The 17915-nt window shown below is 44.9% G+C and overlaps 1 protein-coding gene and 1 long non-coding RNA gene across 6 annotated transcripts; one reads left to right on the forward strand and one right to left on the reverse strand.

Moving 5' to 3' along the window:
• Positions 1–703: 703 nt before the first annotated feature.
• P2RY1 (purinergic receptor P2Y1) lies at positions 704–9683 on the forward strand. Of its 5 annotated transcripts, XM_083739835.1 has the most exons (4): positions 708–1177; positions 5582–6668; positions 7289–7335; positions 7439–9683. In XM_083739835.1, the coding sequence occupies exons 2-3, from the start codon at positions 5639–5641 to the stop codon at positions 7330–7332; spliced, it is 1074 nt and encodes a 357-aa protein (XP_083595961.1). In that variant the 5' UTR covers positions 708–1177; positions 5582–5638; the 3' UTR covers positions 7333–7335; positions 7439–9683. The 5 variants fall into 5 exon arrangements, with proteins under 5 accessions (XP_083595957.1, XP_083595961.1, XP_083595960.1 ...); XM_083739831.1 differs by lacking the exon at positions 7289–7335 and having other exon boundaries at positions 704–1177; XM_083739834.1 differs by having other exon boundaries at positions 7289–9683.
• LOC310845100 lies at positions 7478–16727 on the reverse strand. Its single transcript, XR_014564454.1, has 3 exons — positions 14966–16727; positions 11213–14825; positions 7478–10912 (listed from the first exon to the last, which is right to left on the reverse strand). It is a non-coding gene; the product is annotated as an uncharacterized lncRNA (long non-coding RNA).
• Positions 16728–17915: the final 1188 nt, after the last annotated feature.

Here is a 17915-nt window from a genome sequence, read left to right on the forward strand (position 1 = left end):
ACTGGAGCCTATTTTTCTATGTAAAGGGAAGGAAAATGTACCAGATGGGAGGAGTCCTGCTATGTTTCTTCATTATGAGCTACAAATAGGGTTTGGCCCTGGATTTATTTTATACATGAAGGCTCATCCCTGGAACAAACAAAGCACTTCTAAAGAATCCATCTGAGCATGTGCTGAGTGCCCTGCCCTCACCACTGAAAAAAGTATAGCTTGGGTTTAAAGAGAGAAGCTAAGTTCCAGGTCAGGGAGAGTCTCTCCAACAGTTTTAGCTCTGCTCGGTGTGTGTGTGTACACTATATTGCAAAAAAGCCAGGGACCTCCTTCCATCAACTGTCACCCAGCAGCAGTCATTATATCAGGATGCAGCGAAGTGGACAGGGCCACCCCATCGAACAGGTGAGAGACCAGCACCGTTTGGCACTTTCTTTCCTCCAACTCTTCAACCCAAGCTAGTCATTGGAAGAACTTGTAATCAAGACATTGAACTTGATCCAAACGGGCAACACATTCTTGGTCAATCTTCGAACCAAAGTGGCCACTTTTTAAGCACGCTGTAGAGCGCGGACCGCGCCCCGTGCCGTTTAGTCCCAATCGGCTCCAAAGCAGAGCACTCCGCACATGCCCAGAGGGCTGGGGCTCAGCAGCCTTAGCATCACTTTAAAGGGGGGAGGGGGAGTCCTTGACAGCCACACGCATAGACCACTTCGCCTGTTAAGGGCACCCACCAAGCTGCGCAGGAAAGCGCGCGCGGAAGGCGCAGCTCCGCCTCTCGCTTCCCTCCCTCCTGGGAGCGCGCGGCTTCGGCGAGGAAGCGAGCGGCGCTGGGCAGGGCTTCGGGGGGGCGGGAGCCGGGGAGCCTCTCCCGCCTGCGACGTTTCCTCGGGGAGGCTGCTTCTCCGCCGCTGCTGCCGCCAGTGCTCCCGCCTCCTCGGCTCCCTCGCCAGCCAGCAGCGCGCACTTTGCCCCGGCTGTGCGTGTGCGGGAATGTGGCGGCGATCGCGAAGCGGAGCGCCGGACGCCGCCACTGCGCTCTAATGGGCGCACACGCTGCGCGCTGCCCGCTCCGTCCCCTTCGCCCGCCTCGCTCGGGGGGCTGCCCGGAGGCGACCGCGCCATGAAGAAGGAAGCGGCGGCGGCACCAGGGCGCAGCGGGGCCAGCTAGATCTCCCCGGAGAAGGTAAGGGTCGCCTGGGAAAGTTTCGTGCCTGCGAGCGACAGACGGCTGCAACCGTCGCCTTTTTTGCTTGGGAATAGTTCCACGCCAGATATATATATATCCCGGTCGCTTTTTAAAAACTATCTACATTCATAGATATGGGTTTCTCTCTCTGCCCTCGTGATCAGCGCCCTCTCCTGAGAGCGGTTTCTTTTTAAAAGTGCCGGAGATGTCAAAGTTGGGGGGGGGGTGCGGGAATTTCCTCGTCTTCCCCAAGGAAAAGGGGCTATTTCTCCCAAAGACTCTCCTTTCCGAACAATGCAAGCGAAGGGAGAATGGCAAACCTCATTAAGAAAGCGCCAACTAGGGACTGCTTTCCCAATGGAGCAAAAATACCTAGGTTGTGGAGAAGGCGTGGTGGTGGGTTTTTTTTAAGGGGGTGGCGTCCTAGTTCTAGAAGACCCCCACCCATCCATTTCCCAGCAGCTTTTGACTCAGGAGTCAAAATGTCGATGGCTGGACGCAGAACCAGGCTGTCCAAACGAGCTCACGGGAGCGCAGTCAAGAAGCGTGGGGGAAAGGGTCGTGGGGACGGTGTGTTGGCTCTGGAGTGGGGAAGGAGAGGGTGCATGCCCAAGCGGTGTCTGGCCTTTGGGAGCATTCTGCACTTGCTCCCGCTGATCTGGGAACGAAGTCAGGCGCGGACTTCCGCGTTCGCGCGCGTTTTGGGTGGTGAGAAAGGGAAGCGAGTCTGCCGCCCTTTAGGCACGCAGGAATAATAAGAGCTGGTGGAGCAGGCAGGCAAAGGGCAGCAGGCGTCCTAGGAAAGAGGCTAGTCCGCATTGTTCACATGCCCCCTTTCTGTCATTGCTGCGCTGTAAATGGGCTCACAGCAGATACAAATACGACATTCCACAGCAGCCGAAAGCCTACAGGAAGACTACAGGAATTGTGCAAGGAAACTTCACGCACAGGGTCTGCACCTTGGGCTTAGGTACCCAGCACAGTCGCCTTCTCATGGTGCCCTTATAACAGGGGATGTGGAACCTGTGGCTCACCTCTCCAGATGTTGTGGGACCACAGCTCCCATCACTGACTATTGAATCTGCTATCTGGGGTTGACGTAACCTGGAACCCAACAATATCTGAAGGGCCACAGGTAGAGATAGATGAATCTGGCCATTTCAGCCTTTTTGGTTTCTAATTTTTCTAGCCTCAAATTCAGCTCTCCACATTTCCACAATAATCTGTGAATTAGTCGTGTGTGTGTGTGTGTGTGTGTGTGTGTGTGTATCCTCATAAAAATTAACCAGCATTTTGGTTCGGACATCTCCTAATAAACACAATATTGTGTGTAGTTTTGAGTTGCTGCAAGCAACTTCCCCTAATGCAATGCATTTCTGTATGCTGTTTTCACGAATAAGTGCATTTTAATGCACAGACCTCCCTAACGTATGCACTTTTGTACATACTGTTTGGTTGGAGAACTGCATTGCAAAATTAGGAAATGTGCGGGTTTCAAAGGATGCTGTGCTTTCAATTTGTAAAATTTACTTTCTGATCTTCCGTTCTCTCTAGCTCAGCCTTCGCTAACCTGGTGCCCTCCAGACACTACAACTACCATCATCTGCAGCCAGCACTTGTTGGCTGGAGCTAATGGGAGTTGTAGTCCGACAACATCCAGAGGGCAGCAGGTTGGTGAAGACTGCTCTAGCTTACATTATCCTTTATGCCCTTTTGTCTCCTGGCCCCTCTCCCTCTTTTCCTTCCTGTCATCTTTGAATTCCAGTGATGTGGAGCTTCTGCAAAATTCTGAGAATTCACTGGATGGGAAAATCTAGAAAACCTTGAAACCGAAAACTGTGTGTGAAGGTTTTCTGGATTTCCCCTCCTTCCCTACGACCCAATATCCAGAAATTCTCTAGTGCCCTACATCGTTTAAGGATCTGTTTATTTGACTTAATTTCAGTAAACAACAACAAAAAGTGTGCTGTGCTAATGTTATGTGTTATATAAATAAATATCTCAAAATGTTTGGTGTTCCTCCCCCACCCCCACCAAGCTTTATTTGGAAAATATTTTTGTTGTAAATATTTTAAAGATTTGGCAACTCAACATCATATACTTTCCTTACATTGTTTCTTGGTTCCCCCGCTTAAAATGTAGGCACAGAAAACTGTTCCCATACTAATTTTAGCTGCAGTTCCTGTAATGGTTAGAGTCCTGGACTAGGTCCTAGGAGAAAAAGTGCTCAAATTCCACTCAGCCATGAACTTCGTTTGGGTCAGTCACCATCTTGACTTACAGGGTTGTTGGGATGATAAACCGGGGGCCATTTGTGGCACCCCGGGCTCCTTGCAGGAAAGATGGGTTATTAATAATAATAATAATAATAATAATAATAATAATAATATAAAAAAATAGAAGAGGGAACCCCCCCCAACAAAGGTAACCACAATTCTGAAAGTGCCTCGTTTATCTGGCCTCACATTCATTTTGTGATTCTACTGACAGCACAATCCTAACCATGCCTGCTACCATATAAGTCCTATTAAATTCAATGGTGCTTACGCTCAGATAAGTGGGGTTAGGATTGCAGTCTAATTCATTTTATGGGGGGGGGGGAGAGTAACCAGAAAAAACAGCAACCCAATATTAGCCAGTATCACTGGTGCAGTCCTGATTCATAAGCTTCAGTAGAGGCTGTCCACCCCCCCCCCCCAACTATTTTCTGTTGGGTCAGGATTGCAACATCTGTGCCTTCCCCTTTGTTTGGCTTGACTAGACTTGGAACATATTCTCTTCCCCACCTCTTGATTCTGTCATTTCTGTTCCGACCCCCATTTGGTCTTTGCTATCACTTCCTGGTTTTGGCTCTTTGTTGACGGCAAACCAGACTGGGAAGTGAAGTATCCACAGTGCAAGAAGAGCTAGCTGAGGAAGAAAATCAGCTTGGCTCCCTGGAGATGGTTGAAACCACCATAGCTCTTGTTGGCTGAATTTGCAGGTGAACCTCAGCACTTCTCCATCTTCCTACCTGGTGCGTGGGATACCAGTTGGAAACGCAAGCTGCTTTGACAGAGGGGTGGGGGAAGCGTGATATACTGCTGTCTTGGATAGCTAGCAAGTAAATAATGCCTCTGCTAAATTTTGCTTTGCTTTGCACTGAATTCATACTGCTCTGTTCAATTTGGAACTGCCGTATGTGTTTTTCAATTGCAGTGGTTGCATTTGTGTGTTTTTTTTATAATTGCATATTCCTTATGGCACCTTATGGTGAAGGTCAGGTGAGACGTCTTAGAAACAAATTAAAATGTGGCATTGAGGGAAAGGGCTGTAGCTCAGTGCTTTGCATGCAAAAGATCCAAGTTCAATCCTCAACATCCTCAACTGGGGTTGGGAAAGGCTCTTTGCTGAAGCCATGGAGAGCTGGGTGGCACAGTGCTCTGAGTCAGTATAAGGTGGCTGTCAATGAGAGGAAGGGAAATAGCAGAGAAAGCTGAGGAAAGAAGCTCAACAATGTTTTGTGAGTAAGGCAGAAGTGGGGAACTGGCTGGGGTAGGGTAGAACTGCTACACCAGTTTCCAGGCCGTTTTTGGGTCACTGGTGCTTACTGGGAGGGGAAAGGGTGAGGTAGCCAGCAATAAACAACAGCAGGCCACCTGACGGACAGCTAGCATAGCAGCTCTGTGCCCCCCCCCCTTCTGGAATTATGGTATGCCAGGGCCTGTTCGCACAGCCATCGGAATAGCAACTAGCTAACACACTTCAAGTTCACAAGAACTGTCAGCACGCCAAAAGAGTCAATTCACAGAAGGTTTACAGTTTAACCCCCTTCGCATGGATCTGTGGTAAGTGAAAACTGCACGATGGACATTCATTTTTTGGTTTCTTGAGTCAAGATATACACAAGTCTTTTGCCCATGCCCTCCACTTTTTGGCTCCTCCCTTCGCCACAAGCCACAATTAAGCCAGGAAGTCTCTACTTAACCATAGTTTCTTGTTTTGTCTGAACCTAAACTATGGTTGATGGCTTCAGAACAGGCCAGGATATGAAATCATGGCTTGAAGTTGAGTTAGCCAGATAGTGTCGATGTTTTGGACTACAACTTACATCAGCCCCAGGCTGATGGAGGGCACCGTGAGGACTTCTCTGTTTAATATCTGGGCTTGTTCTGAAGTTGTAGGTCCCCAGTTCAGATGAACAGGAAAAGTGTGGTTTTAGAAGCTTCCTGATTTAACTGTGGCTTGCGAAAAGGGAGGAGATGTGGTGCTTCTTGTGTGAGCAAAAGGCTTATAAATATCTCAGCTTAATAAGCCAAGATATGATTGTCTGAACAGACTCATGAAGAGGAGGCTGGATCTTTTCCTGCCTTTTGGTGTTCTTAGTGCTGCAGCTTAGATACTTTCTTTATTTTCCTCCAGAGACGCTTGCTGATACCAGGCCTCTAGATCCATCTATGTGACTTTGCGGGAGAAACCATGACTGAAGTCCTCCTGACCGCTGTTCTGAACGGGACTGAAAACCACTCACTGGCTAGCAGCGGATGGACGTCGAACAATGTCACCAGCAAGTGCTTGCTGACCAAAACTGGCTTTCAGTTCTATTACCTGCCTGCTGTCTACATCATAGTCTTCATCACTGGATTCCTGGGCAACAGCGTGGCGATCTGGATGTTTATCTTCCACATGAGGCCTTGGAGTGGCATCTCGGTTTACATGTTCAACCTGGCGCTGGCAGACTTCTTGTATGTCCTGACTCTTCCTGCACTGATCTTCTATTACTTCAATCAAACCGATTGGATCTTTGGGAACTTCATGTGCAAGCTGCAGAGGTTCATCTTCCATGTCAACCTGTATGGAAGCATCTTGTTCCTCACTTGCATCAGCGTGCACAGGTACACAGGTGTGGTCTACCCCTTGAAATCGCTGGGGCGGCTGAAAAAAAAGAACGCCGTCTACATCAGCACCTTGGTTTGGGGGGTTGTGGTCACTGGGATTTCCCCCATCTTCTTCTACTCTGGAACTGGGGAAAGGAAAGTCAAAACCATGGCTTGCTACGACACGACGGTAGACGACTACCTACGAAGCTACTTCATTTATAGCATGTGCACCACGGTCTTCTTGTTTTGCATCCCGTTCATACTGATCCTGGGTTGCTATGGATTAATCGTGAAAGCACTGATTTACAAAGATTTAGACAATTCCCCGCTCAGGAGGAAATCGATTTACCTGGTTATTATAGTGTTGGCGGTATTTGCTGTGTCTTATCTCCCCTTTCACGTGATGAAAAACTTGAATCTACGAGCCAGGCTGGATTTCCAGACTCCAGAAATGTGTGCCTTTAACGACAGGGTTTATGCCACTTACCAAGTGACTCGGGGGCTGGCGAGTCTCAACAGCTGCGTGGATCCTATTCTGTATTTCTTGGCTGGAGACACGTTCCGAAGACGGCTGTCGAGAGCAACCAGGAAAGCTTCAAGAAGGAGCGAGCTCAACGTGCAGTCAAAAAGTGAGGATATGACTCTCAGCATTTTATCCGAGTGTAAACAGAATGGAGACACAAGCTTGTGAATAACAGTTTAATTTTCCTTTTGCAAGCAAGCACTCTCATCCCCCTTTCCCTTATCCCCACCCTTCATTTTTAACCCATGTAAGAATCTAAATTCTAATTTTCAAGAAAACTTAACAAGCGGACAATTAATTTTGTTTCGTTTTGTTTGAAAAACATGCCGTGTGAAGCTAGGAAAAACGTGGGGAAAGTAAGTGTCAAATTCTTTAAAAAATTAAATGGAAAACAGTATGGGAGGTTTCCGTTCTTACCCTTTTAATTCTGAAAGAATAATGTATCTGATAGTCTGGTACACACAACAAATGCAGTGCAAACCCTCAGAAAAGGCGTCTCCTTGACTTAAGAGTATGAGGAATGCCCGTGGAAGGTGAATATTTCTTTAAGGCTCTAGTCTATTCTCCAGCTTCCAGTTCCCTTGCCTGTTTCTGCCTTGCTGTGGTTCTGGAAAGGGCAGTGTCTGTAGGGGACCAGTCCCAGTCAGGGATATTGCAGACCCCCTCCCTGAATGTAGGTCTTTTTATTGAAAACATCAACGACCAAAAAAGCCCTTTGATTTGCAGAGATACCAAGGAGGCTGACGGCGTTCTACACAGCTGATCGATGAGAAGTAAGCCTGGTGCTTATTTTATTAAAGTTGAATTTTGTTTAATAATTAAGTAAGGTTGGAACATATTAGATGACTTGAATTTGTTGTTTGGTATTGACTTCAGGTCCTCCTCCTCCTCCTCCCTTCCTGCATGTCCCGATAAGCTTCCTCATCACAAGAGTTCTGGATGTAGACATGTGTTCCTGGACCGCTCTCTTAAGCACTGCCGAAAGCACAATGTGAGAAAGGCCACGGGTTAGTAATGGTCTGCTGGCAATTATTTCTTTGATTCTAGCGAGTTGGTCTAGCGGAGCCAATCGTGTGTTTTTCCCCCACTCTCGAATCTGGGCTCATGCAGAGGACCATCTGGTCACGGCGCGTTCATGGGAAACTGCTGGGCATGGTGGCTCCCAAACTAGGACAATCTGGTAGCGTTCACCCATCACCATATGCAGGGTTCAAGTTTTCAGCATGTGTTGGACAACATGGGGGAAAGCGTACAGCCCCAAATGCACTGGAAACCTAGCTCCTTTGTGTGATGTTAGATGTGACAGCAAGCTTGGCACAGGCTGGGCTTCTCTCATGCAGGCTTCTGAGATGGTTTGACCATGGGCTTGAACCTTCTTTGAATAGATCGTCCCTGTTACCATATAGGGAGGGTTCTTCTGTACATAGAGGAGATGATTACTGAAAATGTGATGCTCCACCTCAATAATAATTAGAAGTCTGACAGAGAGAGAGATTAGATTGTAAGAATTAGTGCTGTCATGTTCCCTGAAAGGTTAACAAATCTATAAACATAGTAGATGTACAGTACCAACAGCCCCAAGGTTACACAGAACTTGCAGCTCCTTCTCAGCAGTTTAGTACACATCTAATGGGCACATCAGAACACTGTTAGGTTTTGGGGTTGGTGCAAATTCTCCAATAATTTAACCTATCTAGTTGGCAGTACCTGTATTTTTGTCAACATGAAGAATTGCATTTGATTTATTTTTAGCCCTAATTTGGATTTCTTCCTTTTTAACATACAGCACTTTGCATGACAATAGCAGTTTTCCTGGCATTTAATGCTCTTTTCTTCTTCTTAGGAAAAAGAAACTGTCATTAATTTTCACGGGCGGGGGACAGGGAGAGGAGTGCCTCATCTAAATGTATAAAAGATTTACATCAGATTCAGAAAGGCCTGGTTGAATGATGGCCTTCCCTACCTTTTCCCAATGCCTGACAGTGATCTGAGATGGCTTCATCACCACCCCACCCAAAAGAATTCCACATGTGGACATGACATTTGGATTTAGGAACTTAGGAAGCGGAGTTTGGCCAAGGTTTCATCAAGCTCAGTGTTGTCAACACTGCTCAGCTGTGGCTCTCTAGGATTTCAGGCAAGATCCAGTCCTTCTTGGAAATACTGGGGATTGAATCCAGAATCTTCTGCATGCTCTACCTCTTGCCCAACACAATCTTATTGAATTCTCCATTTCCAGCTTACTTGGGTTTTTAGGGAAATACTGTTCTCTACAGATCTTTTCAAGCATTCAGAAACAGGCTGCGATAACCGTGCACTAGAAAGGAATGCTATGGCTAAGAGAAAGGTAGTGGGGAAGATGACCTGAAACAGGCCAAAAACAATGTATCATGCAAGCTGCCAACTGATGCAGGAATCCCAGTCCCTGATAGATTCAAAACACAAAACAGTTTGGATTGGGGAAAAAAAGCCTTATTTGCTTCATTTAATCTACCAAAATGTATCTGGAAAAAATGTTCTGCTGCAGCAAGCAGTGCTTTGAATTATTACAAAATTCTTTCTGTATAAAATAAAGAGGATACGTAATCTCATAAATGGCTTGAACAAATCCTTCCAAAAAGACTGTGGTTTACAGGAGAGGTAAAAATAAACTATTTACATCTTGCTTATTAATTTCCAAAGGCTGAGGATGAGCAGAAAGGGAATTGCTCTGAATAATGGCAGAGTTACAAATCAGCTTAAATTCATAAATGCAAAATCTACTGAACCTGCAAAATCTGTTTATTTAACTTATTTCTCGAGGAAGGCAATGGCAAGCAAAGAGCTCTCTCGTGCGTTCACAATGCTCCTTGATTCTACACTTAAACTCTGAATTGGGCATTGTTGAGTGAAGGGATAATGAGATGCATCATTAAGGCTGTGGTGCTGAGCTCAATTACTTGGGAGTAAGCTCCCTTGGACCCAATGAGGCTTACTGCTAAGTAAATATGCATAGGCTTCCACTGCAACCTCTCTCATCTTGTTTTATAAGAAACTATAAATTAGAATTGTGCAAGGCTTCTGTTCAAATGTTGACATGTATGCATGTCAAGCTCTAGCTTAACAAGCAATCTGAATAAAATGTAAAAAGCCAAGAAAATTTAGAAGTGTGGTAAATAAGTGGCAGTCTTCTTTTTAATTAATTAACCTCTTGTGATTAGCTGTTTAGATTAAGGTTCGGGGAGAGTGTCAGGAAACATGGAAAACCTTTCCCTGCATCACCAAGAAACATGTAACATTAAACAATTCCCTTAAACCAAATTGAACTGAGGCATGCCTTGCTGGGCACAGCAATTGAATTAAGGGTACAATGGTGGAAATGGATTTTTTACTCTTTGGAATGACTTTCTTTTGCTACATTTTTACATTCAGCTATCTTTCACGTACTTCTGTTTTCTGTTCATTGTCGTGCTCCGTACAATTAGTCAATGGATGTTGGGGATGTAACATTCTTATAATCTGCTAATCCTCCCCCCCCCCAAAAAAAAATCCTGCAAAATCTTTGTTTGTTTGCGTGCAGCACCCTAGTATTAAATCACAGTGGTTCTCTATTTATACATTAGAGCCCCGATCCAGCAAGAGAGACTCTCATGTGGAAGCAGGTTTCCCTTTGTGGATCTTCTTTTAGACCAAGTCCTTCATGAGTCACAAGACCTGCATGAATACTTGCAGGATCGTTGAAGCCAACACCAAGCTTGCCATCCTCTAAAAGCACCAATCATCTGTTTTGGGTGACAAAGATGAATCTGGGTCCCCCTTTCAAATTTAAGCTATCAAGACCAATGCCACCATCTGTGTAGGTACATCCTGGGAAATCATCACGCCCAGCAGCCTCATGCTGAACATGATGGTCTCTCAGTTGGGGCTGCTGTCCTGAAGAGCTACAACCCCAGAGGATCAACTACATCTTGATGGCATGGCCTATTCTGAAGGTCAAGATACAGGTCTCTGGAAATACAATATGCCACACTTGTCTAGAAATATCTGCATACACAGGAGAGGGTTTTTTTAACCTTCTTTTTTCAATAGCCCCTCTCATCTGTGCCATATTAGAAGTTGGTTTCTGAAATCCCACTGAGTTTCAGAAAGAGCTTCTGAAACCATGGAGGTCATTAAAAAAACAAATCAACATCCCTTCTGAGCACCAGTCAGGCAGATCCCAAGATCCTACTGGGAGATGCTACAAAGAAGGTCAGAATTAAGACTTCATATTCTCCCATATAACATTATCTATGTCATAAAACAATTTCAGGATCCAGGTGCCAGTGATACTTTATTAGAAGCCCAGGCAATCAGATGCCCAATATTTTACTGTGGTGCCTCGCAAGACGAAATTAATCCGTTCCGCGAGTCTCTTCGTCTAGCGGTTTTTTCGTCTTGCGAAGCAAGCCCATTGAGGGCTTAGCGGATTAGCGCTATTAGCGGCTTTTAGCGGCTTAGCGGATAAGCAGATAAGCGGCTTAGCGGCTTAGAAAAAGGGGGGGAGGAAAAAACCCCCGCAGGAACTCGCAAGACATAGGAAATTCGTTTTGCGAAGCACCTCCAAAACGGAAAACCCTTTCGTCTAGCGGATTTTCCGTCTTGCGAGGCATTCGTCTTGCGGGGCACCACTGTATTTTGATTATTTATTCCTCCTGCAGTTCTTTCTGACTTCACGAAGTGCTTTATGATCCTGACCTCGCTTCTCTCCCCAACTGTCTTTCAAGGTAATTTGGGTTGAGGGACAGAGACTCCCTCAAGACCCCAAAGCGAAATGGACAGCTGTGGAGAGATGCAACCAATCTGGGGCTCTGCTACCTCAACCCCAAATGGTTCTTCTGGGATATCAAATGATGTGTAAAGTACCTGTTAGTTATTAATCCTTTCTGTTATTACTGCTTTGAAAGGTCATAGACTTGGAGAACTGGAAGGAACCAAGAGGGTCATCCCATCCCCTGCAATGCAATGCAGGTATATTTTGGCCTAATGTGGGGCTCAAACCCACAACCCTGAAATTAAGAATCTCATGCTCTACTGACTGAGCTATCTGGTTGTCATGCCTAACATAAGCTTACCGTCAGTTGTGGTCACCCAGCATTAGCTTGCCTTTTCCCAGTGAATGCTGCTGGCCAGCAGGAAGCAGCAGCAACTGCTCCTTTCCACTAATCTGCTGTTGCTGTTTATTCACTCAGAGGCAGTGGAGGTTGGTGCCCACAGGGGACTGGTAGGGTGGACAGTAGGGAGGCCAACAGTAGGTGGCGTCAGAGCAAATAGCAGGTAGTGCCACAGCCAATGATAAGCAGAGGGAGAGCCAACTAGTTCCAGGTTTTGTCCCATTTCCCTTGCGGAGTCCTTCCAAGTAAGGCAACACAGACTAAGGAGGAGGAGGAGGCAGTCAGTGCTACCCCCTAGATATGCTGCAGGTAATGATGTAAGCAGATGGGAGCTGGCTGAATGCAGAGTGATCTTGGTGGGGCAGCCTCCACTGCACAGAGCAGGCAAACAGGAAGCTATTGTGGTGAAAGGAAGTGGCAAGATCTGGAGGCTGTGGGGCCTCTGCTGGGCTGTGAGGCTCAGTACATGGCCAATGTTGCTGAAGCTTGAAATGTGCCTTGATGAATACCACCATTACTACTACTTCTTCTTCTTCTTCTTCTTCTTCTTCTTCTTCTTCTTCTTCTTCTTCTTCTTCTTCTTCTTCCCTAACCTCTACCTAAAGGTATGCAATGGAGACCCCCTCTTTCTATTCACCCCAAAACATCCTTTAGAGCAAGGGGGGATCTGTAGCCCTTCAGATGTTGCTGGACTCCTAGCCCCATCATCCCTATGCCTTGGTTATGTCATTGGGGCGAGTTGGAGTCCAACACTGCCTGCAGAATCATAGGTTCCCTACCTGTGCTGACCACATGAGGAAAGGAGCATTTTTATTTTCCTGGGTTTTGAGGACTTACCTGCACTACAGACTTAAGCTCTGTCCTTTCGTTCAGAAGACCATGTGCGGGTAAGCATGAAGTGTGTTGCAGGAGAGGACAATTGTGTGTTTACCCACTTTGTGTCTTCCCTGCCTGCCCAGCCCAACGTTCCTGCATTGAACAGCGAAATCCAAAAAGGCTGTCTATTGTGCACTTGGCTGGAGACACCTCCCTGCATTATCAAAGTTCCCAGCTTCAAACAGCTTCTAAGGAGCAGCACCCTCAGTTATTCCTGCTCAGCATAGGAATGTTGTGGGCAAGGCAGCAGGTGTACCCAGCCTATAAGGGGATATTTGGGATGAGACTAGAGCATGCCTGCTCCCCCTTCACCCCCTTGATGACTACCTCCCTTCTTGAATGCATGAGGAAGGTCTATGCTCACTGAATCATCATTGCCTCCCTCAAGCGAACCCTGAGAACTTCGGTTTTGTGAAGCGGAGTTGGGATCTCCAACTGCAACTTCTCAGCTAGCCAAACGACAGTTCCCAAGCCAGTGTGGTGCAGTGGTTAAGAGTGGTAGTCTTGTAATCTGGTGAACCAGGTTCGCTTCCCCGCTCCTCCACATGCAGCTGTTGGGTTAGTCACACTTCTCTGAAGTCTATCAGCCTCACTCACCTCACAGAGTGTTTGTTGTGGGGGAGGAAGGGAAAGGAGAATGTTAGCCGTTTTGAGACTCCTTAGGGTACTGATAAAGTGGGATATCAAATCTAAATCCAAACTCTTCTTCGGGGAATGTTTTTGGTGTAGATATATACCTCTGACTGAAAGCCTTGATTTTGCAATACTGTCTTTCAGAAGCACCTTTTCTGTTGTGCATTATTTCCAAAATAGAAAATACTCGAGGCAACCCTTAGAAGTCAAGAGGTATAAATATTCTGAAAGGGAGAAGTGGACAATTGTGACTTATATAAAAGTCTATCCCACAGAGCCCCATGGAATACTTGCTATGCTTCCATGCTGCTTGGAGAATATGAGAAACAAATTTATACATTTATGAGAAATTCAAGTACTGAGGATGAACTGGTGATTACTTGAGAAAGTTCAACAGTCTGAAACTCATGTGCCTTTTTTGCATTTAAAATGTAATTAGTTGGAATGCAAAGCTAGACGGAAAGTACAGGGTGAGAGCCTCAGTGTTTGCAGATTTCCTGGATGTGCTTGGTTTTCAACTGGTAGATGAAACGAGCATTTGGATTTATTCCATGAATATGGAAAAGCCTCACTCTTTGCTACCGCAGGAGCACCACAACATCAAAGGTAGTTAATTTCACAGATTTATTTTAACTCTTTGAATATTGTCCACAAAGCGCAAAAGAAATCTGGATTAGGGAACTCTGCTCAGTTTGACAGGAAAAAAACCAACACCTGTCATGTGATGGTTGACCCTTAGATTAACCTGCATTATTTCTTTCAGGTGGGGAGAATATTGTTTCACTAGATTTTGAGGACTAGCTAAGGAGCAGTGCTCTTGTAAGGAACCACAATTTCTTAACGTTGCCTGGAAGATTTGTAGCCAGTTAAGCATCTTGGTTGAACAGGCAACCTGTTCAGTCTTACCTGTGGTTTAATGTTGGTGCTGACATACCCCCTTAATGGTGGGGGTTTGTTCTTGGGCGATGAGCAGTCTCTTTATTTTTCCATGGTAAAAAAGAGCCCTGTTTCATAAATTCATTTAGATGAATGTCAACTACAGATTAATATTAGGCAGACTGAGCAGATTCGAACTTTTAAGCTTTATTTACTAAACGCAAAAGTTTGCTAAATTAGATCCTTCTTTAGGGTAGGGGTTAAGAATGTTTTTAGCACAATGGGCCTGTTAATTATCTCTTCTGTACCTCACGGGCCAGGTTTGGCAGGTGGGCGGAGCCACACACCTGTCAATCACCTGACATCACCAGTGAAATGCACTTTGCAGACATGGCAGATAGACTGATCAGTAGTGCCTGAAAACACCCTTTTGGATTTTGGTTGAGCCAAGTTTTTTTTTCCTGCCCCACACCTGGCTTCCTATATGGCATCAGGTATAGGGCAGGTGGGGGTGGCTTGGCTGAAATGGTCTTGCAGGCCAAAGGGCTTGTAGGCCTTAAGCCCATGACCCTTGCTCTAGAGCAGGCACGTCCAACAGGTAGATCGTGATCTACCAGTAGATCACTGGACATCTGTGGTAGATCACTGGTAGATCACTGGCTCCCCCCAAAGAAGCTCAACAACTTTGGCTCCCCTAAAAAATGCTCAACATTTTAGCCCTTCACCCCCCCAAAAACAGGGCTTTCCTCCCACCTCAGAAAAGCTCAACAACTCTGCCCTGAACTCCTAAAAAACGGGGCTTTCCTCCTCCCTAAAAAACGCTTAACAACTTTGACCTGAACCCCCCAAAAGTGGGGGCCAGTTTTTAACTCCGTGAGTAGATCGCAGTCTCTTCAGAGTTGGCCACCCCTGCTCTAGAGGATGAAAAAAATTCTAATGCAAATATTCAAAATTTTCCAGAAAACCCACAAAAATGGTGGAGAGAAGAAGGCTTCTTGCCTCCCCACATTACATGTGTACCTGTTCGAATTAAAACTGTGGGTTGTTGTTGTTGTTGTTGTGTGTGTGTGTGTGTGTGTGTGTGTGAAGTGAATGTTGTTACCCTTTTGAGATTCTGCAGGATTCCATAGGAGATTTATTACACCCTAGTCATATTTAGCTTGGCATTATAGTTAGCCGTGCCAATGGGAATAGAGAAGTGTGTTTTGCCCTGCCTGACCATAGTGCGATGTGCAGACTGTTGAATCTGAATGAGACCCGAATTCAAATCCCTCTCCAGTCACTGGGTGGCCTGAAACCTCCCTTCTCCTACTATTCCACCCCACAGGCTTGTGGTAAGGACAAAGAGAGGTTATCATTGTAAAGCACTTCAGACACTGAAGGAACTGCATGGACTGCATGTTTTCCAATAAAAGCAATTGAATTCAGACATAGTCTGTTCTCAGATTAGTGCCTTGAGTGGAGCTTTATAGCAGAGCAATAGCCTCCCCTCCTCAGACTACATTCTGCTTTCCAGTATCTTGGCATCCAGGCATTTTTACTCCACAGTGAGCAAAGTATATGAAACCTCATTTGTTTGCCTTAGCCTCGGAGATATGGAAAAGAGCTGTAGCAATATGACTCCCTTTGCGTTCTCAAAACAGGTTACACATCCGTGTCCCTTTAAGCCAGATGGCATCATCTTGTCTACTGTAGAGATAGGAAGCCGAAGTGAAGTTCAATTGCCCAGGGATGTTCAGTTAGGCAGCAATAAAACTGAAAAACAGAGTTGCTCAATTCTCCAGAGCATGCTGCCTCATGTGTAAAAGCATTGGGGGGGGGGGGAGGTGAGTTTCCCATGCATAAATAAAGAGCACAATTTAGCTGTCCAAACAAAAGGTGTGTGGAAGACACAAAAATGCCATCAACCTGCAGCACAGTGGCTTGGCTGGAAGTATTTCATTGCTCTTACCTTTGTTATATTCAGATTTAACTTCCTCACCATAATCCAGAAACATTTAAATGGTTTCCTTTGCGATTGGTACACAGGCATAGCCAGTTCATAGGAACACTGCCTGTATGTTTTTAATCACCAGTGACCATTTAGTTTCTCAGACTGTATCTGTTAAGAAATATAATGTCCGGGGTGTTTTTTTTTTTTTTTAAATCAGCATCACCATTTCAAACAAATATGAAGGAAGGGGGGGAAGTGTGATTTATGTGCTAAATGTTTTGCAAATTTGGACTTTATAGTGTGTTTCAAGTGCATATGTGAAAATGTTTTATTTTTCTACCATTCTGTAATATTGTTGAGTAACTCGAGATTTATTTGTGGATAACAGTGCCATTTGGTTTGATTTGCCTACAGAGACAGTGTTACTTGATATTTAAGCTCCTCAGGTTCTGTTGTGGATTGAAACTAGTAGTCGTTTGGGGGAAACAACAACTAACTGTGCATAACTCTCATGAATAAAGAGAAAAACAGATTGTCCTTTTTTTTTGTATAAAGCACTGTGTTGGTTGCATGCAGTTTTTGTATAAGGCATGCCGATAGCATCTTGTAACTTTTTAGTGACAGTAGAACTGCACTGCCTCCACAAGTCACTAGTATTGTACTGAGCTACTTCAAGAGTAAAAAAATAAATAAAAATCAAATAAAGTGATGGTACACTGATGTGTTGGCTGCTATGTTATTACAACCAACCAACTTGCCTCTAGACCAGGAATATTTGCAAGTTCCAGCTTAGAAGGTGTGGATGCTAAAATAGAAGGAATGGGAAAGCTTCTGAGCAGTATTGATTTGAAACCCCTTCTTTTCAGACAAGTGAATCAGTCATTCGGCAAGGCTATCAATTATGTCATTTAACTCAAGGGCTGCTGCTGCTGACCTGACCTATTTCTTTAAGGGGGTAAAAGTGCTATCTATAGAAGTCAACATTTTATACTTGCCATGCTGGTAGAGCTCAGACAGTACCGTACCTTAGGGGTGTTTACACACAATTCCTCCCTCCCATGATGAATGCTGATGATGGCTGCCCTTCACACAGACTCTGGAGGGAAAGGTTTTCTCCTATTATTATGCAAAAACCATAGCCCAAAGAAGATGATATTCATATGGGTCTCTGTACATCGTAAATAACATATTAAACTACTGTGAATAGTAGCCTGCTTTCAAAAACCTGTTCTTTTTGCTAAGGGTTGTACATTCATGTTTTTTTTTTAAAAAAATAAACAAATGAGGCTTCATTCCTCCATTTGTTTTAATAATAAAAATGAATGGGATTTTTAAAATATATTTTTAGCAAACAGAAGCAAAATGAAAATTATTCATTTGCAACTGCTCTGCATTGGAGACATTGCCTTAAGAAAACAGACCTATGTACAGTTCACACACAGGTCACTGGGAGAAAGTGGTAGAGCAGTGAAATTGACAGACAGGAAAATTCCATTTAATGTTGATAGCTGTTTGGCTATGCCTATGCAATTCTTTTAATTTCCTATATAATGGGGAACATTTGTCCTCTAAATCTGAAATCTGGTTTGTCTGATATCCTGCATATTTGAATATTTTGTGCCATTAGGATGGAAGAAGCAAAGTTACAGGAAGCAAAGACTGATTATCCTATATAGTTCATACCTGGTGCTCTTTGTTTGTGTTTGTTTGTGTATTAGAATGCCTGTAAATACTGTGCCAAACACACGTAAGTAATGAGCAGGAAAACACTGCTGAGTTTCCCACTGAAGGTTGTGGGATCTTCATGCATCTTAAACTACCTATAAAATGAGGAGTCTTTCTCCTATCTGTCTGAAATTTTACATGTCTGATTCCGTAAGGCAGGCATGTCCAAAGTCTGTTT

Source organism: Podarcis gaigeae, assembly GCF_964106915.1.
Source record: "Podarcis gaigeae genome assembly, chromosome: 5".
Taxonomy (NCBI): Eukaryota; Metazoa; Chordata; class Lepidosauria; order Squamata; family Lacertidae; genus Podarcis; species Podarcis gaigeae.